General features: G+C 36.3%; 1 protein-coding gene across 1 annotated transcript in view; it reads left to right on the forward strand.

Moving 5' to 3' along the window:
* The window catches only part of Man1a2 (mannosidase alpha class 1A member 2), a 146,429-nt gene that overhangs the window by 21,814 nt on the left and 104,612 nt on the right, over nucleotides 1-20,003 (forward strand). Inside the window, exons 2-3 of the mRNA XM_004853818.4 lie at nucleotides 4,439-4,694; nucleotides 12,392-12,488. Of these exons, the coding sequence (XP_004853875.1) occupies nucleotides 4,439-4,694; nucleotides 12,392-12,488 (353 nt within the window). The remainder of the gene's footprint in view (nucleotides 1-4,438; nucleotides 4,695-12,391; nucleotides 12,489-20,003) is intronic.

Consider the following 20,003-nt stretch of genomic DNA (forward strand, 5'->3'; position numbering starts at 1 on the left):
GGTAGTTTTCTTCCTTTCCTTGTTGAACTCTCATTTGTAATGATTTATAGAGTCTTGGATTTTCTATGTAGACATAATATTGCCTGTGACAGAATTCAGCATTTAAAAAAATTCCTTTTCCTTATATTTTATTCTTGTTTTATTTTGTTGACTAAGATTTTCACTATAATCAAATACAAACTGTGATAGTTCTTGTTTCTCTCATTTTGAAGAGAATTGCTTCTGTAGTTTCACAGTTAAGAATATTTGCTATAGTTTTGGAAGATATCATTTATTAAGTTGAAGTTCTACTTTTCTCTTTCGGAAGGGCCTGAATTCTTCCCGGTTTTGGTATCAGGAATGAGTGTTGCATTTTATCGCTTTCTTTTTCTGTTTCTAATGAGTGACCATGCTTTTCTTTTTTATTAGTGGATAAATTGTAGTGATAAACTTTTAGATATTAATCTCTTCATATTTCCCAGAGAAATCCAGTTAATTATGAATTACCTTTTTTTCTTATTTTCTAATATTGCTGACTCACTTTGCTAAAATGTTATTTTTCTTATATGTGTTCCTGAATGAGCTTAGCCAGTGATTTTCCTTTTTTATACTAATCATTCAGTTCTGTTTTGACATGTTAAATTGGAGATGTCTGGCAAATACTTTATGGTAATGTCTTACACAGTGTTAATTACTTGAATCTGGAATAGCTACCTTGTGAAGGCTGACCATTTATACTTTGACGTAATAGTTGAGAGAATACAATGAGTCAGTATTAAGTAGAAAGAGTATTTTGAATAAGAGCAGAAGTGACCGAAAGGATGAAATACGACATTGTGGGGGTTCAGTGAAGGTGGTGAAGTCAGTGATCACAGGCTTCTTGTAAAGGCTGGTTTGAGGAAGGAGTTTCAAAGGAAGAATAAACTTAGTTATTAAGTTTTAGCTGCGGTGGATAGAGTGATGAGATGTAGTAAAAAGTAGAACAGTAGTAAGTACAGTAGTACTCTTAGAAAGGTGTAGTGGTGCAAGGATGGCAGAGGAACACAATGAAGTTGGAGGCAGTTCTGAGAGTTTTAATTTATCAGTTTTTAAAGAATGCCTGAGACTTCATGTTTGTAGGTAAAGACTAGTATTGAGTGACTATCAAAAGGAAATACTTTTAGTCATCTAAATATTTGCCAAATAAGATTTCATTGTAGATTTAATGGTCCTTATGTAATTCAGTATATTTGTCTTCTTTCTTATGTGTTCTATTTAAATATTCTAATTGGAGAAGAAAATCTATCACTCGATTGCTTATTTCTGTCAAATCAAAACTCAGATACTAACAAGAGCCTCAGGGAAGGAGACTACCTAGGATGAATAATGACAGTGGAGATGAGAGGATAGGAAATGGGAAGGAAATGGAGGAATTGAATTAACTGAATTTCCAACCCCTGTGTCATCTCATCCAGTCTTCTAACAATCTTATGAGATTAGCAGAGTATCTGTTTTTACAGATGAGAAAAGGAGACTCAGAGAGGTGACATATAGACAGTGTCACATAGCAAAAAATGTTCTACCACACAAGCTTTGCTGGCGGCATACTTAGAGACGTTTTTTCTGTGTCACTGTTCTATGCATGCTATAAGGATTATGTAGTGAAGGAGAACTGTGGTTACATTTAGGAAGTGTTATTTAAGCCTATTTGTTGCAGAACTTTTCTGGGCCTTTCAGCAATAACCTAAGAGTAACAAGTATCTTGGAACTGGACATGGAGAACTTGGCTCTCTTCTGGACACTCTTACATGGCATCGTGAGGACAGAAACTGCCCTTGAAGGCACTAGTTCTCCCTGTTTGGTGGTGTTCTTCCACAGTACTGGGCTCTCTTAATTTCCTGAATCCGTGTGCTTGCTTGCTAGATGAGTATGTGGTTGGGAAAATTTTTAGCTGGAAGTGATAGGACATCTAGCTGACAGTAATTCCACAGAATCTGAATTCTGGAGACAGGCAGTTGAGGGCCCTGACAATAACACATCAATACCAAGCACTTTCTCTCTTTCTTATCTCCCTTGAACCATTTTGGCTATTTATCTTCACACTTACTACCTCTTTTTTTTTTTTTTTTTTTGGTACCGGAGATCGAACTCGGGTCCTTGTGCTTGCGCAGCAGGCAGCGAAACCACTGAGCTAAATCCCCGGCCCCAGACTTGCTACCTCTTGATTGCAAGATGTTTGTTAAAGTTTTAAGCATTATGATTATATTTGAAGATAGGAATAGATAGTTGGATAGGGTTAGACTTAGCAGTCAAAAGCCCCTTTGTAAAACTGCCTTTTTCCATTTTTTAATCCACAAAGGAAAACATTTCCTAGTAGTCCCCTTGGTCTCATTGATTGGGACAGGGTTATGTGGCCACTCTCTAGCTGTAGGGTCTTCTGGGAAAGACTTGATTATCATAGATGGATTATGATCTGTTCTCTCAGTTGAGTATACTGTTTTTCTGTTGGTAAGGGTGAGAAAGTGATTGGAATGCTCTTGGTGTGTGTTTGTGTGTAGGTTACTGCTGTGTCTACCTTGCTTATCTTTTATAAAACTTCATTCAGCCTATATGTCAATCCCTCTTGGATTCACTCAGAGGCCAGCTTGGCATCTCCCACTCCTTTCACATCTGGTCTAGGCCCCATGGATTCTCCTTCCCTCTTTAATGGCCTTGCATGTTCCTGTCTAGACTTCTGTGACCTTCCTCTCCCTTTCCTCTCTGCTGAAGAGAATTCAGTTTTCTTTTCTTCTAAACATTTTTTTATTTTTTAATATTAAATTATAAATTGTTTTTTTCCCCTTTGATATACAAGGATACTGATTGGAAGACTCTTGGGTAGTGTTTGTGTCTACTTTGGTTATGTTGTATGAGACTTCACTCAACTCCTGTTTGTTGATGATGCCCCCAGCTCCCTGAGTCTCCTAATCTCTTGAACAGATCAGACTATATGTCATTTACTCTTTGATTCAGTGGCTTTATGTACATTCATATTGTACAAACATCACTTCTATCCCCCTCCAGAACTCTTTTAATCTTGGCGAAACCGAAACTCTGCACCTATTAAACAGTAACTCCTGTTAGCTTTACCCACAGTCCTTGGATACTGCTATTTTACTTTACAGCTCTAGTTTTGCCTCCTCTGAGTGCTTCATGTAAATGGAATCAAATAATATTTGCCTTTTAGTGACTGGCTTGGATTATAGGTTTTTGTGTGAACATGAGTCTTCATCTCACTGAGATAAATGGAGTTGCTGGATTCTATGATAGTTGCATTTTGGTTTTTAAAGAACCACTAAACATTTTCTAGAGAGGCAGTAAATACTTTATCCCTGCCCCCTGCACATATGAAATCTGAAATACTTCTGGTCCCAAGCATTTGGCAGAACATTCAACCAGTATAGATTCATAGATTTCATGCAGACCTACTAAATTGGCATGTGTATTTTTAACAAGGGTTTAAGAGCATTTTAAGTAGCTATTCCCATATGAGTTGGGAGCCATCACACTGTGAAATCTATCTTAGTTACTTTCTTGTTGCTGGGACAAAATACTTGACAATGACAAGTTAAAGGAGGAAGGGTTTATTTTAGCTCACAATTTGTAGAGCTTTCAGTCCATAGTCAGCTGGCTCCAAGGTAGGACAGTGTGACAGAGGTGCATGGAAGAGGAGAAACAGTCCATGGCATGGCAGACAGGAAGCAGCCAGCAGTGAGCCTTCCTTTGCCTTTTTATTCCATTCAGCCTATTGATTGTGCCACCCACCAACCATTATCCCCACCCAGGACTAGGCTAAACTGACCAGTGGGCCAATCCACTTATTACATAATCGTAATCCAGTATCTCACATTCATGATCCAGCTCCCTCTTAGTAACCCCACTTTTGAGTGCATAAGGCTTTGGAGGGACATCTAGATATAGGCCTTAACAATGCTACTTGCAAAATTTAAAAGCCTCTAAAGGCATATGCTGTACTCGTAAGAAATGAAAAATTTCCCATTCCCTGTGTCTCTTTTCCTTTGGCTCTATGTTTATATTTTTGTCCCTTCTCTGACACTTAATTTTACATTTTACTTTTTCTCCTTCCTTTAGTTTTGCACAGTTTGGTATTTATTCGCATGTATCTATCTGTAAGTTACTGATTGACATTTTCTCTTCTCACTTAGACCTGAAATTTGGAACTCTAGGTTTTCTTTTTCCTTACGTGGTGTTTACTCTTCATTGTTTAGGGTTCATATTCTTTCTCATACCAGGTCACATTTACCCTAATTCTTTGGGCAGATCTGAGTCTGTCTCACTGATAAATGTTAATGTTACATGGCAAGATTAGTGAACTGTTATCAGGGTTTAGTGGAGGAACTTTTAAGTTTTATGTTTTAAGGTTGATGTTCTTAGGCAGACTCACTCTGACTAGTTTGTTTTTCTTCTTCTTTACTCACAGGGAAGAAGAAGAACGTCTAAGAAATAAAATTCGAGCTGATCATGAAAAGGCTCTGGAAGAAGCAAAAGAAAAATTAAGACAGTCAAGAGAGGAAATTCGTGCAGAAATTCAGACAGAGAAAAATAAGGTAGCCCAAGAAATGAAGACAAAAGAGAACAAGCCACTGCCACCAGTTCCCATTCCAAACCTTGTAGGAATCAGTGGTGGAGACCCAGAAGATATTGAGATAAGAAAGAAAAGGGAAAAAATTAAAGAGGTAATAAGTTAAGATTTGTGATATAGACTACTTATAGATGTGTACTTGATTAGATATAAATATATATACATTCATACCATCTGTGGTGTCACACTTTGATCTTCTTTCTTCTTGGGTTATAGTTGTAGTTAAGTTTCCAGGTTGGCAATAAGGATTAGAGGCCTTGTGGCTTTCTTTCTTTGTTTTTTTGTTGTACCGAGGTGTCTCTTTCTTAATGTTGATGATAATACAATTATCACACAATTAAATTTTAAATATGAAGTTGTTTTGAACGTTCTGTCACTCAGCTGTGTCAGATATCTTTTGAAATTCGGCATTTTACAAATACTATAAATTTGTAAAATGAAGTACAATTCACTTATAATTTACTGTTGATAATTAAATATTCAGTTACAAGGGACTCTTCTGGATACTATGCTAGTTTTCTCGGAATAATAGTTCTGAAGCAGTGGTCTTTAATCTCTTTGCCCCCAGGGACCAGTTTCTTAGAAGATAGTTTTAGGACTGGAGATTTAGCTCAGTGGTTCCGCCGCCTGCCTTGCAAGCGCAAGGACCCGAGTTCAATCCCCAGTACCAAAGTAAAAAATAAAAAAACCCTAACATCTTGGAAGATAGTTTTTCCATGAACCTGATGGGGGAGTGGTTTTGGGATGACTCATATGTATTACATTTATTGTGCACTTTCAATGGTATTATATTTATTGTGTACTTTATTACTATTATTATTACATGTAATCTATAATGAAATAATTATACAACTCACTATGATGCAGAATCAGTGGGAGCTCTGCAACTAGATGTTCCCATCTGAGGGTGATGGGAGACAGTGACACCTGGAGTATGTTATGTCCAGTCTTCTCTGTGATCTCATTTTGGTTGCTATCACGATAGAAAGCCCTAGTGCACAAAGCTAGGACTTTGGAAATGGGAGCAGGCTTTTCAGTGCTTCTGTGGTAGTCTCAGGATATTCAGCCTTGACTTTAATCCAGAACATATGGTGATTTGAAGTTGTCTCAAACATACTTTTAAGGCAACTGCCAATTGTGTTGATCCTCTTTTAGCACAAAGTCAATTCACTTGGCTTATTTACACCTGGATTGTGGGTCCATTCCTCCCCAGTTTTGGGGGGGGGGGGTCTTTATGGTGGAGAAGTAATGCTTTAACTCTTTTGAAAAGTGAGATAGGTAATCATGCATCAGCTGGAAGAAAGAGAGCAATGGCTCATTCTTTTTCAAAATCTCTGCTAATGTTTAAAACATGTCAGAAATCTTAATGTTCACTCATTGCCCCAATAATTCCAGCTTGGTTTTGACTATATCCACTTTATCTGCTGACTTGAACACAGAGCAGGTTGAATATGTCACACAAGCAAGTTATGTATTCCATTCTGTGTCACTGAAATTTATCACTAGTGACATTTTCTAAAAGAAATCTCTGGAGTAGCTCTTGTGACTCAAAAACTGGCCAGTGATCTACCTTTAGAAAGCCATCTCATTTCTGTGTGTAAGGGGAGAGATGTGTACTGTGAGTCCATCTCTTCACAGAGCTGAACAAATACATGTGAGTTAAGGGCATGTACTTTAATGTGGTTGATAATTTTAGTCATATCCTAGAAAATGTCAAGTTCAGGTGACATTATTTTGGCTAGGCAGCATTTCTCTGGATAGCACAGTGCATAGACTCACATTCAGAAGCACCCTCTTTAACACTAGTAGTGAAACTAGAAAGTTGTCCAGTCACGGCAGCCACACTGTATGTGCCTATATAGTTTTCCTGATTTGTAATCTCAAAGACTTGAGTAATTCTATAGCTGTGGTATTGATTGGCAACAAAAGTGCATATAACATCATCATGCATATCCTCATAAATGTATCCCACATTAATTAAGGCAACGTAAATGTTGCCTTGTTGACAACATCAATACTTGTCAACCTGGATTTCATATCATGGTGACTGAATAGTCTGAGCTATTTCATCAGCTTATCTAGTTATGGTGCTAGTTGAAAGAACACATGCCATCTTTTGAACTGCAGCTTTTCCTAAAAGTTCACAATAAGTATCCTTCCCAGTGGGCACCATCAACTTTTATTACCAGTAATAAAGGGGTTCTTAGCTTTAGCAATGGGTTACCCACTAAAAATGATGCTCTTAGCGCAGATACATTTGACGAAGTCTTGATCTTAATAATTAACTTTTCTTCTATTCATTTTTTTTTAATTTTGAGAAACTTCCAAGGCTTGTCTTTTAATACTCCACATATTATATAAAGCAGGTGTGGAGAATATGAATCAGCTGTTGGAATAAACCTGTACTTTAAGTAGGAGTTTTGGTATTTCTTTTAAATGCCCCTTTCTTTTTGTTGAAAGTTTTAGTCTTCCACTGTTGCATCATTGGATCTTCCCCTCTTTCGAAGAAGCTCTCCAGTGATATTTACTGTTAACTCATTTGGCTGTAGTTAGCTAATGTGGTTAGAAAAACTGTGAGAGAAGTATGTAAGTTGGAAAGAAGGGTGGATAGGAGTGGTAAATAATGTGCACGCCAAGAGTGGGATAAAGAGTCAGATTTTGATTTAAAGCCTGCCACCAAATACAGTTGTACAATTGAAGCATGTCAACTTACTTGTCACTACAGCGTCCGTCACCAGATGTAGCTTAAATTGTCACTTGCTGTTCACTCATAGGGTTTTGATATGAGTCTGTAAGTAATTGATTATGGTCAAATCTCTCTGCTAATGTTAATCTGTATTTGTAGCCACTCCCAAGCCTAGCATTACTGGGTCAGGTCTGCTTTATATCATCAGGCATTAGATTCTTACAAGGAGTATGCCATCTAGATCCCTAGCATGCAGAATTCATTGTAGAGTTCATGTTCCCATGAGAATCTAATACCTCTGCTCAGGTGATAATGAGAGTGAAGGGGAGTGGCTCGCTGTGAATACAGATGAAGTGTAACTTGCTCACCTGCTGCTCATCTCTTTCTTTGCAGCCTGGTTCCTGACAGGTTATGGGCTGATACTGACCTATGGCCCCAGGGGTTAGGGACCCCTGTTATTTATAGCTAGCATTATAGTCTCCATCTCTTAAGGAATATATCATGATACTCCTCAACAATATTATAGATTAAGAGCATACATATTTTGAGTACTGTGTTGAACAGGAGTGGTGTTAGAGGATATCCTTGTTCCTGATTTTAGAGGGAAAGCTTATAGTTTTGTCTCATTTAATATGATGTTGGCATTAGGTGTGTCATGAATGGCTTTTATCAGATTGAGATAAGGTCCTGTATACCTATTTTCTTCAGTGTTGTAATCATGAAGTGATGTTGGATTTTGCCTTTTCTGCATCTGTTGAGATAATCATATGATTTTTGTTCTTGCATCTGTTTACATGATGTATTATATTTACATTAGCAAGAGCAACTAGATAAGAAAAAGAAATAAAAGCTGTCTGTGTAGAGTGGAAGAAGTCAAGTTATCATTGTTTGCAGATGACATGATCCTCTACACAGAAGATCCTCTAAAATCAAGACTGTTAGAATTAATAACCAAATTCAGTAATGTAGCAGGATACAAAATCAACACACAAAAATCAATAGCATTCCTGTACAGTGATAATGAACCCGCTGAGAAAGAAATCAGGGAAAAAAATGACATTCACAATAGCACCAAGAAAATTAAATACTTAAGAATTAATCTAAGGAAGCGAAAGACCTCTACAGTAAAAACTATAGTACTCTGTAAAAGGAAATTGAAGAGGACTTAAGAAAATGGAAAGATATCCTGTTCCTGGATAGGCAGAACCAGTACAGTCAAAATGGCCATACTTGCAAAATTGATATACAGATTTAATGGAGTCCCAGTCAAAATTCCAACAGCATTCTTCACAGAACTAGAGGAAACAATCCTAAAATTTATGTGGAATTGGAAGAGACCCAGAGTAGAAAAAGCAGTCCTAAGTAAAAAAGAACAAAACTAGAGGCATTACAATTCCAGACTTGAAGTTACATTGCAAAGCTTCTGTAATGACACAAAAACAGACATGAGGATCAGTGGATCAGAATAGAGGATGCAGAAACAACTCCAAATACATTCAACTATATGACTTTTGACAAACAGGCCGAAAACACACACTGGAGGATAGATAACCTCTTTTGTAAATGGTGTTGGGGAAAAAACTGGCTATCCACCTGCAGAAGATTGAATCTAGACCCAGTCTCTCACCATGTACCTAACTAAAATCAAAATGAGTCAAAGAACTAAATGTTAAACCAGAAACATTTAACCTCCTGAAGGACAAAATAGGTAAAACTCTTGGAGGCATAGGTGTAGGGAAGGACTTTCTGAACTCCAGTGGTACATGAAATAGTTTTGAGATTCAACAGATGGGATCTCATCAAATTAAACTTCAGCACAGCAAAAGAAACAACCAACAGAGTGAAAAGAAAACCTACAGAATGGGAAAAAGTTTTTGCCAGTGATTCCTCAGGCATAGGACTCATATCTGGAGTATATAAAGATCTCAAAATAATTAAACCCCCTAAAATAAAAGACCCAATCAAAAAATGGGCAAATGAGTAGGCACTTCACAGAAGAAGTACAAATGGCCAATAAATACATGAAGAAATGCTCAACATCCCTGGCTGTTAGAGAAATGCAAATTAAAACAACACTGAGATTCCATTTTAACCCAGAAAGAATGGCCATCATCAACAAATCAAATAATAACAAATGTTGCAGAGCCTGTGGGGAAAAGGAACCATTTTACACTCTTGGTGGGAATGTAAACTAGTACAACCACTATGAGAATTCCTCAAAAAAGAGATTCCTCAAAACCTAACTACAAATTCCAGTTGACTCAGCTATTCCCCTTCTAGGTCTCTTTCTGAAAGAGTTAATGACATCATAGTGCAGCTATATATGCATACCCACATTTATAGCAGCACAGTTCATAATAACTAAATCTTAGATCATATGTCCATGAACAGATGAGTTGATAAAGAAAATGTATTTAAACACAATAGAATGCTACTCTGTCATAAAGAAAGGTAAACTTGAGTCATTTGTAGAAAAATTGATGCACCTTGAGCCCATAATGTTAAATCAGATACACAAGCTTAAATATCGTATAGTTTCTCTCACATGAGAAACTCAGAGTAAAAATGGAGAGGAAAATAAAAGATACCAATGGGAAGTAGGTGATAGATCATTCTCAAAGGGGATGGGGGTCAAGAGATCAAGGGAGGGGGATGAAAAAAGTAAAAGGAAAGTGACCAGGAGATGGGTGGATGGGGGGAGAGGAGGAGGGAAAGGGGGTGAAAAAAAGGAATTAAGATGTGTTATGTACATGCACCAACTCCACACCAGGGAGGTACTAATAACCAAAAAAGAAAAAAAAATCCATACAAGTATGTCAGTATTTAATACATAGAAAACAACTATAATTTTTAAAAGAGCATATTTCTTTTTTTTTTTTTCTGGTACCAGGAATTGAACTCAGGACCTTACACTTGCAAGGCAGGCGCAGTACCAGTGAGCTAAATCCCTGGCCCCAGCTTATTTCTTCCAGAGAGTCTTTGTAGATTGAAAATGAGGAAAGATCTTAAAATTTCTTAAATTTTATTTAATGTTGGAAGTCTTTCAACTTGTTATTCTAGGAATTACTTACAAATAAGAACTAGAGGGAGGAAAATCTAGTGACTGTTTGACTTATACTTTGTTAATAAGAACTCTGATAATTTTGGGTGGAGTCTGCAGTTGTACTGCTTAGCAAGACAAAGATTTTGTCAGAATGTAGTAGCATCAACAATACTTCAGAAGGCATGTTTATCATAAAATAAAATAAAAATTTAATTTAGTCTAATTTTTATGCATATTCTAATAATGAATTGAAAAGACTTAGCAAACATATTAAGCTTCCCCTTATGAATTATTATAAAACCTTGCTTGTGATGGAGTCAAAACAAAGCTATACTCTGATTTCTACCTTATCTCTGAAGTCTGTATTTTATATACAGACTATTTCAGACATTTTTCTTTGGACATTGTTCGGGAAGACATTGATAGATTTTTTTCTAGATACTTAACTTGATTTTTATAGATGCCACTATAATTCTTTGAAATACTTTTTCATAAACCTGATAATTCAGATAGATAAACATGAGTTTAGCGATTTGCTAGAAGTACTCACAGAATTCAGCATATAGAAATATATCTGATTTTAGTTTGCTGAGCTTATAGCCTGTTACTTTACTAAGGTATTTTACTAATTCTTAGTGGCTCTTTTTAGATTTCTAGTGGGTTTTCCTTCTACATAATCATATTCTCTATGAATAGAGGTACTTTTCCTTTTCTCGTGTTTTCTTTCCTTGTGCTGACAAAGCTTTCTAGTTGATTGTTTGAAAGAAATTTTGAGAGGTTATATTTGTTCTTGACTTCAGTTAGCTATTAAGTATGATGTATTAATAGGTTTTTTTGGAGATGTCTTTATTAGAATGAGTATGTTTCTCTGTAGTTTTGATTTACTAAGAGTTTTTACAATGAATGAATGAATGAATGATAAATTTTGTCATGCTTTGTGTATATTTTTGATGAGGTAATAGTATGATTTCTTTCCCTTATCTGTTAATATGGTGAATTGCATTGATTGGTTTTTGAATGTTAAATTAGTCTTATGTTCCTAGGTTAAACTGTACTTGGTCATGTGTAGTATCTTTACATTTTGCTAATTTTTTAAAAAGGAATTTTTGTTTATATTCTTGAAATACATCAGCCTAGAATTTTCATTTGGGAATGTTTTGGATGAATACTATACTGTTAAATGAATAGAGTTTTGATACTCTACAGTATATTATTATATAACTCAGGTGATATAAAAGTAAATACTCCCCTATTGTTTAGCTTGGGACTCCTTGGATTGTAAGAAGCTCAGCACAAACTAAGTGATACAAAAATATTTTATTCACTTAGTGGCTCTAAACTAGGGCTGAATTTAAGTCTGTAGTTGTAATTGGTAATATGTATTCATCTCTGTTTCCTTTTATTATTTTTGTTTTATTGGGGGAGAGTTTGTCATTATCAACTCCAGGATTATGTGTTATGTAGTCCTTGAGATCACAAAATAAGAGAGTCCCCTCTTTCCAGTGTGTAATAACAGTTTGTGTAAAAAGACTTGTACCCAGTCACTTTGTCTAGGGCAGGGATTGACAACCTACAACCTGTGGGCCGAGTCCTGCCAGCTACCTGTTTTTTTAAAATAAAGTTTCATTGGAACATAACCATGTCCATTATCTAGGTTACTGTTGTGCTTCCAGAGTTAAATTTTGCTGATCTCTGATTTCTGGATTTTTCTAACCAGGCTGAATTAAGTGGTAGTAGAAGCCAGGCCCATTGATTGAAAGCTCTCATAATCGCAGTGAAAGAAAAGGAGCTGTTACCTAAAGGATTGACGGTTTTTAAAAGGAAAGAATGTCTGATAGACACCTTCCTCAAGAAAAAGACTTTATTACACCTAGTTTTTTTTTTTGATTAGGTAAACATATGTGTTTTTACACTAATACAAGTGTTAATTGGATAATACGCTACCATAAAGTAGGAGACCTAGTAGAATGGTAAGGATATAGTAATGGAACCTTTAATTCCATGAACTATAAGAATAATAGTCTGAATAATTTAAACTGCTGAATTATAATTTTCCCCTTAGATGATGAAACATGCCTGGGATAATTATAGAACATATGGATGGGGGCATAATGAACTCAAACCTATTGCAAGGAAAGGACACTCCACTAACATATTTGGTAAGTTTACTTTTTCTAATTACTACTTTCTACCTCCATGTTCTTAAAACATAATCTGACTTTTTAAATACTTTCTAAGATCAGAATTATTTCCCTCGAGCTATAATTTGAACATGCATTTATTGCAAATACATCAGGATTTGATTCTAGTTTCTTTAGAATATGTAGTTATGTGGTAGATATTATTGGTATGTAAATTTATTTTGAAGTTTTTTTTAAGTTTTTCTCCTTTAATATCACTAAAGGGTACCTATTTGTAGTGTATTTCTCCTTTAATATCACTAAATAGGTACCTATTTGTAGTGTATTTTTTTCCTTCAGCATAATACTATTTCTGGTCTACATTGTAGAGAAAGAGGGAATGGATGGGGAATTCTATCAGTGCTATATACATTAAAAAAAAAACAAGTTGACACACTTTTGATGTCATTTGGTGAATAGGGTGGGTCATGTGAATAGAGTGGGTTTGGTGATTCGGTAAATTGAGTGGTTATGTTGTACATTCATAGTTCCTTAGGAAAATTAACAGTGTAACAGTGTTCCAATGACTGGAAGTTTGAGGAAGACCTGTATTCATCTTGAGTTTGTCTTACTCCTTTTGAGGTCAGCCTTTTTATTTTTAATCTAACTTAGGTAAATTAACAAGTTTTACTAAACCTAATATTAAGTCTTGAGAATTGTCAAGCTGCTGTTCTTTTTGGTCTCCTCTCTTCCTCCACTTTAAATGCTTCTTCATGTGATAGGTATCTTTTAAATAATGACAGGGAAAGGCAGGAAAATTCTAATAGTGTAAGAAGGAACATATATCACATATACTAGTCAAATGCAGTGTTTTCTTTATTAGAATATACTATCACACTAATTCAAATAACAGTATTTTTTCTTGTGAGATGATGGAAGAATTTTTCTAGTGCTATGATTTCCTGTATAATTTGTTGTTTTTTGTTTTCTGTCAAAAAAGAAAATACCTTAAATTTTTTTTCTCCTGGATTTGAGAGATGTTATGTCAGAAGAGAGGAAAACTTTCCTTTTTGTAGGTAATCATTGACTACCAGAGATCCGATCCCCTGATATTTAATTGATCAGTTATCATTTAATGAAATAAAATACATTTGCTCTGCACAGGTTACAGATTGGAAAGTTCCCATTGCTTTGTGGATGGCACAAAATGAGATGTTGGTACACCAAAAGACATTATATTTAATGGTTAATTAATATCAGCTCCTACTTTTTAAAAATTAATTTTATTGGTATATTTTAGATATACATAATAATCACATTCATCATAGGGAATTTGTACCTGTACATAAATTGATTTGTATTTTCTCCTCTATCACTCTTCTTCAACCCCTCTTCCCCTCCTTATTTACAAAAGCTTTGTTTCCATTTTAAGTCCTACTTTCTATAATACCTTTAAAAATATATTAGGCTTCAGTAAACTTTGAGCCTTAATTTTAAAGGATTGCAGTTTAACCATATTGAAAATAAGAAGTGAATGTTGATTTTCTGCTTTTTCCAAATTGTATTTCTCAGAACATCTAATGTGTTATCACATATCAAATACATATTTGTCTTACTTTTGTAAATTATAAAGATAAAAAACATTAATTTTAGCTTGTGAAAAACACTTATTATGAGGAGAAAATTATAGTGAAATGTAGGAAATGCAAAGATGCAATTTTGGAATCTTCAGTAATCAAAATTAGGTGTTTATAAATTTTATTAACTTTTTTAGTGGTTACAGTTTTTCCCAGCCAAATAAGCTAAATGGAAATAGATCCTTTATTATATGTTTTGTCTTTTGTTTGTAGACATGTAGTTCATTAACAAATTAATTTTTTGTATTAAATTATTTTATTGGTACATTGTAGGTATACAACACAATTACATTTCTCATTGGGAATTGTGCCTTTACATAATGCATCTTGGTTCTTATTTTTTCCCCATTCCTAGCCCTCCCTTCACGCCCTCCACCCTTCCCTATTTACAAAGACTTTATTTCCATTTTTTCCATTTCTCATCGTGTTTTCCTTTCCCTTCTTTCCTTTCCCCTGTGCCTCCCACTACCCCCACCCCTTTGGACGTTTTATTCTTATTTTACATTATCGATTATTCATTCTAATAATTGGTACATTTTAGATATACAATATAATGACATTCATCATTGGAAATTTGCACCTTTACATAGTCTCTCTTGGTTCTTGTTTTTCACCTTTGCCCAGCCCTCCCTTCAACCCCTCCAGCCCTCCCTATTTACAAAGATTTTGTTCCTATTTTTCCATTTTCTCATATTAATCCCATTCCCTTCTATCCTTTCCCTTAGCCCTCCCACTTCCTTCCCCTTTGCCCCTTTTCTTCCTATTTCACATGACCTATTATACATTTAGTCCTTATTTACACTTTTAGTTTCTCACACCAGAGAAACTATTCGGTATTTACACATGTGTGTCCTATGTATTTCACTTAAGAGTATCACCTCAATGGGCATCCACTTAGCTATAAATGTCTCTAATTTCTCATTTTTTATGGCTGAGTAGTACTCCATTTTATAAAAAAACCACATTTTCTTTATTCAGTTTCCAGTTGATGGGCATCTGGGCTGTTTCCAAGTTTTAGCTATTACAAACTGTGCTGCTATGAACATGGGTGCACATATATCACTGTGGTATGATTCTTTTAATTCTTTGGGGAAGATCCCCAGCAGTGGAATAGCGGGGTCAAATGGGACTTCCAGTCCTAGTTCTTTGAGGTATCTCCATACTGATTTCCACAGTGGTTGCACCAGTCTACACTCCCACCAGCAGTGGAGCAGGGTTCCTCTTTCCCCACAGCCCTGCCAGCATTTGTTATTGGTTGATTTCATGATAGCAGCCATTCTTTCTGGAGTGAAGTGGAATCTCAGGCTTGTTTTCATTTGCGTCTCTCGAATGACTAGTGACGTTGAACATTTTTTCATGTACTTATTTGCTATTTCTACTTCTTTGTCTGAGAAATGTCTGTTCATTTCAGATGCCCATTTTTGGATTGGGTCTTTAAATTTGGGAGGTCTGATCTTTTTAAGTTCTTTATAGATTCGAGATAGTAGACCTTTGTCTGAGGAAGAGCAGGTGAAGATTTTTTCCCACATTGTGGATTGTCTCTTCACACTGCTGTTGGTTTCTTTTGCTGTACAGAAGCTTTTTAATAAGAAGAGATCCCATTTGTTGATTGTTTGTGCTAGTTCACGGGCAATTGAGGTTTTGTTCATAAAATCTTTTCCTACACCGATGTCTTCAAGGGTTCTACCTAACCTCTGTTCCAACTGGTTCACAGTTTCTATTTTAATATTTAGATCTTCAATCCATTTTGATTTTAGTTTAGTGCATGGTAAGAGATACAGGTCTAGTTTTAATCTTTGACAAGTTGAAGCCCAATTTTTCCAGCACCATATATTAAAGAGGCTATCTTTCCTCCAGTGAGGGTGTTTGGCTCCTTTGTCGAAGATGAGATGGCTGAGTGTGTCTGGTGTTGTTTCTGCATCTTCTAATCTGTTCCACTGGTCCTCAGGTCTGTTTCTTTGCCAGTACCATGCTGTTTTTATCATAGTAGCTTTGTAGTAGAGTTGCAGGTTGGGGATTGTGATACCCCCAGCCATGTCTCTGTTACCTAGAATTGCTTTTGCTATTCTGGGTCTCTTCTTCCAAATGAATTTTTGGATTGTTTTCTCAAGGTCTATGAAGTATGCTGCTGGGATCTCAATTGGAATTGCATTAAATCTATATAGCAGTTTTGGAAGTATGATCATTTTCACTATATTAATCCTTCCTACCCAGGAGCAGGGGATGTCTGTCCATTTTCTGATATCATCTTCAATCTCTCTTTTCAGAGTGCCATAGTTTTCAGAGAAGAGGTCTTTGATTTCTTTCGTTAGGAGGATTCCTAGGTAATTCAGTTTTTTGGATGCTATTGTGAAAAGAATTCTTTGCCCTATTTCTCTCTCAGTGAGTCTGTCATTGGTGTAGAGGAAAGCTATTGATTTTTGTGTGTTGACCTTGTAACTAGCTACTTGACTGAATTTGGTTATTAAGTCTAGAAGACTTTCAGTGGAGTTCTTGGGGTCTTCTATATAGAGTATCATGTCATCTGCAAATAATGACAATTTGACTTCTTCATTTCCTATCTTTATTCCTTTTATTTCTTTCTCTTGTCTAATTGCCGTGGCTAATGTTTCCAGAAGTATATTGAACAAGAGTGGTGATAGTGGACATCCTTGTCTTGTTCCTGCTTTTAGTGTGAAGGATTTCAGTTTTTGCCCATTTAGTATGATATTGGCTGTTGGTTTTTCATAGATGGCTTCTTATCAGTTTGAGGTAGAGACCATCTATTCCAATTTTTTGTAGAGTTTTTATCATAAATGCGTGTTGGATTTTGTCAAATGCTTTTTCTGCATCTATGGAGATAATCATATGGTTTTTGTCCTTGGCTCTATTGATATAGTGTATTACATTAATTGATTTTCGTATATTGAACCATCCCTGCATCCCTGGGATGAATCGCACTTGATCAGGGTGTATGATCTTCTTGATGATCTTCTGCATTCTGTTTGCCAGTATCTTATTAAGGATTTTTGCATCTATGTTCATTAGTGAGATTGGCCTATAGTTCTCTTTTTCATTTGGGTCTTTCTCTGCTTTGGGGATCAAGGTGATGCTTGCTTCCAGGAATGAATTTGGGAGTATTACTTCCCTTTCAATTTCATTGAAGAGTTTAAACAGTAGTGGCAGCAGTTCCTCTCTAAATGTCTTGTAGAATTCAGCAGTGAAGCCATCAGGGCCCGGGCTTTTCTTAGGTGATAAGTTTTTAATTACATTTTCAATTTCATTGGTTGATATTGGGTTGTTCAGAATTTTTAGGTCTTCTTCGTTCAACTTTGGTAATTCATATGTATCTAGGAATCTGTCCATTTCTTCTGTGTTGTCCATCTTATTGGCCTATAGGTTCTGGAAGTAGGTATTGATGATCCTCTGGATTTCTGCTGGGTCTGTTGTAGTTTCACCCTTTTCATTCCTAATTGCATGGATTTGGGCCTTTTCTTTCCTTTTTCTGACAAGGTTGGCTAAAGGTTTGTCAATTTTGTTGATTCTTTCAAAGAACCAACTCTTGGCTTCATTGATTTTTTTGTATCGTTCTCTTAGTCTCCATTGCATTGATTTCTCCTCTGATCTTTATAATTTCCTCCCTTGTATGAGCTTTGGGGTTGTCCTGCCCTTCTTTTTCTAGAAGCTTGAGGTTCAGCATCAGGTTTTTTAATTGGGCTCGTTCTGTTTTCCTAATATGCATATTCACTGCTATGAATTTCCCTCATAAGACTGCTTTCATTGTGTCCCATAGATTCCGATATGTTGTATTGTTGTTGTCATTTAATTGAAGGAACTGTCTGATTTCTTCTTTACTTTCCTCTGTGACCCATTGGTTATTCAGAAGTGTGTTGTTCAATTTCCACGTGTTTATGAAATTTTTTGAGTTTCTTTTGCTGTGGTACTCCAATTTCATCGCACTGTTGTCTGATAATATACAGGGGATAACTTCAATTCCTTTGCACTTACTTAAACATGTTCTGTGTGTGAGTATGTGGTCTATTTTGGAGAATGACCCATGTGCAGGTGAGAAGAATGTTTGTTCTGATTTTGTGGGGTGGAAGACTCTGTAAACATCTGTTAAGTTCATTTGTTCAAGAGTTCGATTGAGTTCTAGAATTTCAGTACTTATTTTTAGTCTAGTTGATCTATCTATTTGTGACAGTGGGGTGTTGAGGTCCCCCACTACAATTGTATTATTGCATATATGGCTTTTCATGTCCATTAGTATTTGTTTTATATAGTTGGGTGCACTAGTGTTTGGTGCATAGATATTTATGATTGTCATCTCTTCCTCTTGGATTCTTCCCTTTACAAGGATGTAGTGTCCTTCTTCATCTCTCTTAATTAGTGTTGGTTTGAAATCTACTTGATCTGCCAAGAGGATAGCTACTCTTGCTTTTTTTCAGGTTCCTGTCACATACAGTATTGTTTTCCACCCTTTAACTTTCAGTCTGTGAGTTTCCTTTTGAATTAAGTGTGTTTCTTATATGCAGCATATTGTTGGATTTTGCTTCTTGACCCATTCTGCCAGTCTGTTTCTTTTGATTGGTGAATTGAGACCATTAACATTGATGGTTATAACTGAAATGTATTGACTTGTCATTGCCATGACTTTTTCTTTTTGTTGGGTTCTCCCCCTTTACATTTAATTTCTTGTCATGCCAGATGGGTTCATTCTGCTTTGCTTCCTGGGGTTGTGATCCTCAATGTCCGTTCCTAGGATATTGTGTAAAATTCTTTGGAGTGCTGGTTTGGTATTCACGAAGTTCCTAAGGTGCTCTTTGTCATGAAAGTATCTTATTTCGCCATCCATTTTGAAAGGTAATTTTGCAGGGTACATCAGTCTGGGTTGGAGGCTGTTTTCTTTTAGGGCTTGGAATATGTCACTCCAAGCTCTTCTTGCCTTGATGGTTTGTGTTGAAAAGTCTGCTGTGATTCTGATGGGCTTTCCTTTGTATGTGATTTGTTTCTTTTCTCTGACTGCTTGGAGAACTTTGTTCTTCTGTTGTGTTTCTGGAATCTTAACAATTATATGCCTATGTGTAGATTGTTTTTGATCAAGGCTATTTGGAGTCCTATATGCCTCACTTATCTGTATGTCAAGCTCTTTTCCCCTGCTTGGGAAGTTTTCTGCCATTATTTCTGTGAAGAGATTTTTTTATGTCATCTGCACTCTCTCTTGTTTCTTCATTGAGCCCAATCAGTCGTATGTTATTCTTTTTTGCATCATCTAGCAGCTGCTGGATTGATTTCTCATGTTCCCTTATAATTTTGAAGCACTTTTTCTTTTCCTGGTCACTAATTGCAATCTTCTCTTCTATATCTGAAATTCTGTCCTCACATTGGCTCATTCTGCTGTGTAGACTTTCAGTGGAGTTTTTCATGTCCTGGAAATCTATTTGCATCTGTTTTATGGATTCCATTTGTTTCTTATGTTGGGATTCCATCATGTTCCTGAGCTCCTCTCTAGATTTATTAATCATGTCTTGCACTAAGGGCACAATTTCTCCTGTTATCTGAGAAATTATTTCTGATTTCATTTTTTCCAGATCCCCTTTTGTTGCCAGTTCCGTGGGTCCAGGTGGTTGAGTATCAGAGGGTTCCATCTCATTTCCCTTTGGGGTTGCTGTAGGTGATCTGGAAGTCTGGTTTTGAGACTTATTTACATGTTTTCTCATTTCGACTGGGGCGGGGGGGCTGTTAGTGCCTGCACAGATTACCTCCTCTGAGCTGGGTGAGGTGGGACCTGGCCGGGAGCAGCAGTAGGGATGGTGACCCACATGCCCTTTCCTGTGGGCTGGGAACAGCCGGAGGCATGGTGGCCGGGAAACCCCTTCCTCTGGGCCAGGAGCAGCGAGACAGAAGGTGGCCCAAAAGCCCTTTCCTCTGGGCTGGG

Source organism: Heterocephalus glaber, unplaced genomic scaffold (assembly GCF_053883595.1).
Source record: "Heterocephalus glaber isolate CG9 unplaced genomic scaffold, H.glaber_assembly_v1.0 deba00001442, whole genome shotgun sequence".
NCBI classification, from domain to species: domain Eukaryota; kingdom Metazoa; phylum Chordata; class Mammalia; order Rodentia; family Bathyergidae; genus Heterocephalus; species Heterocephalus glaber.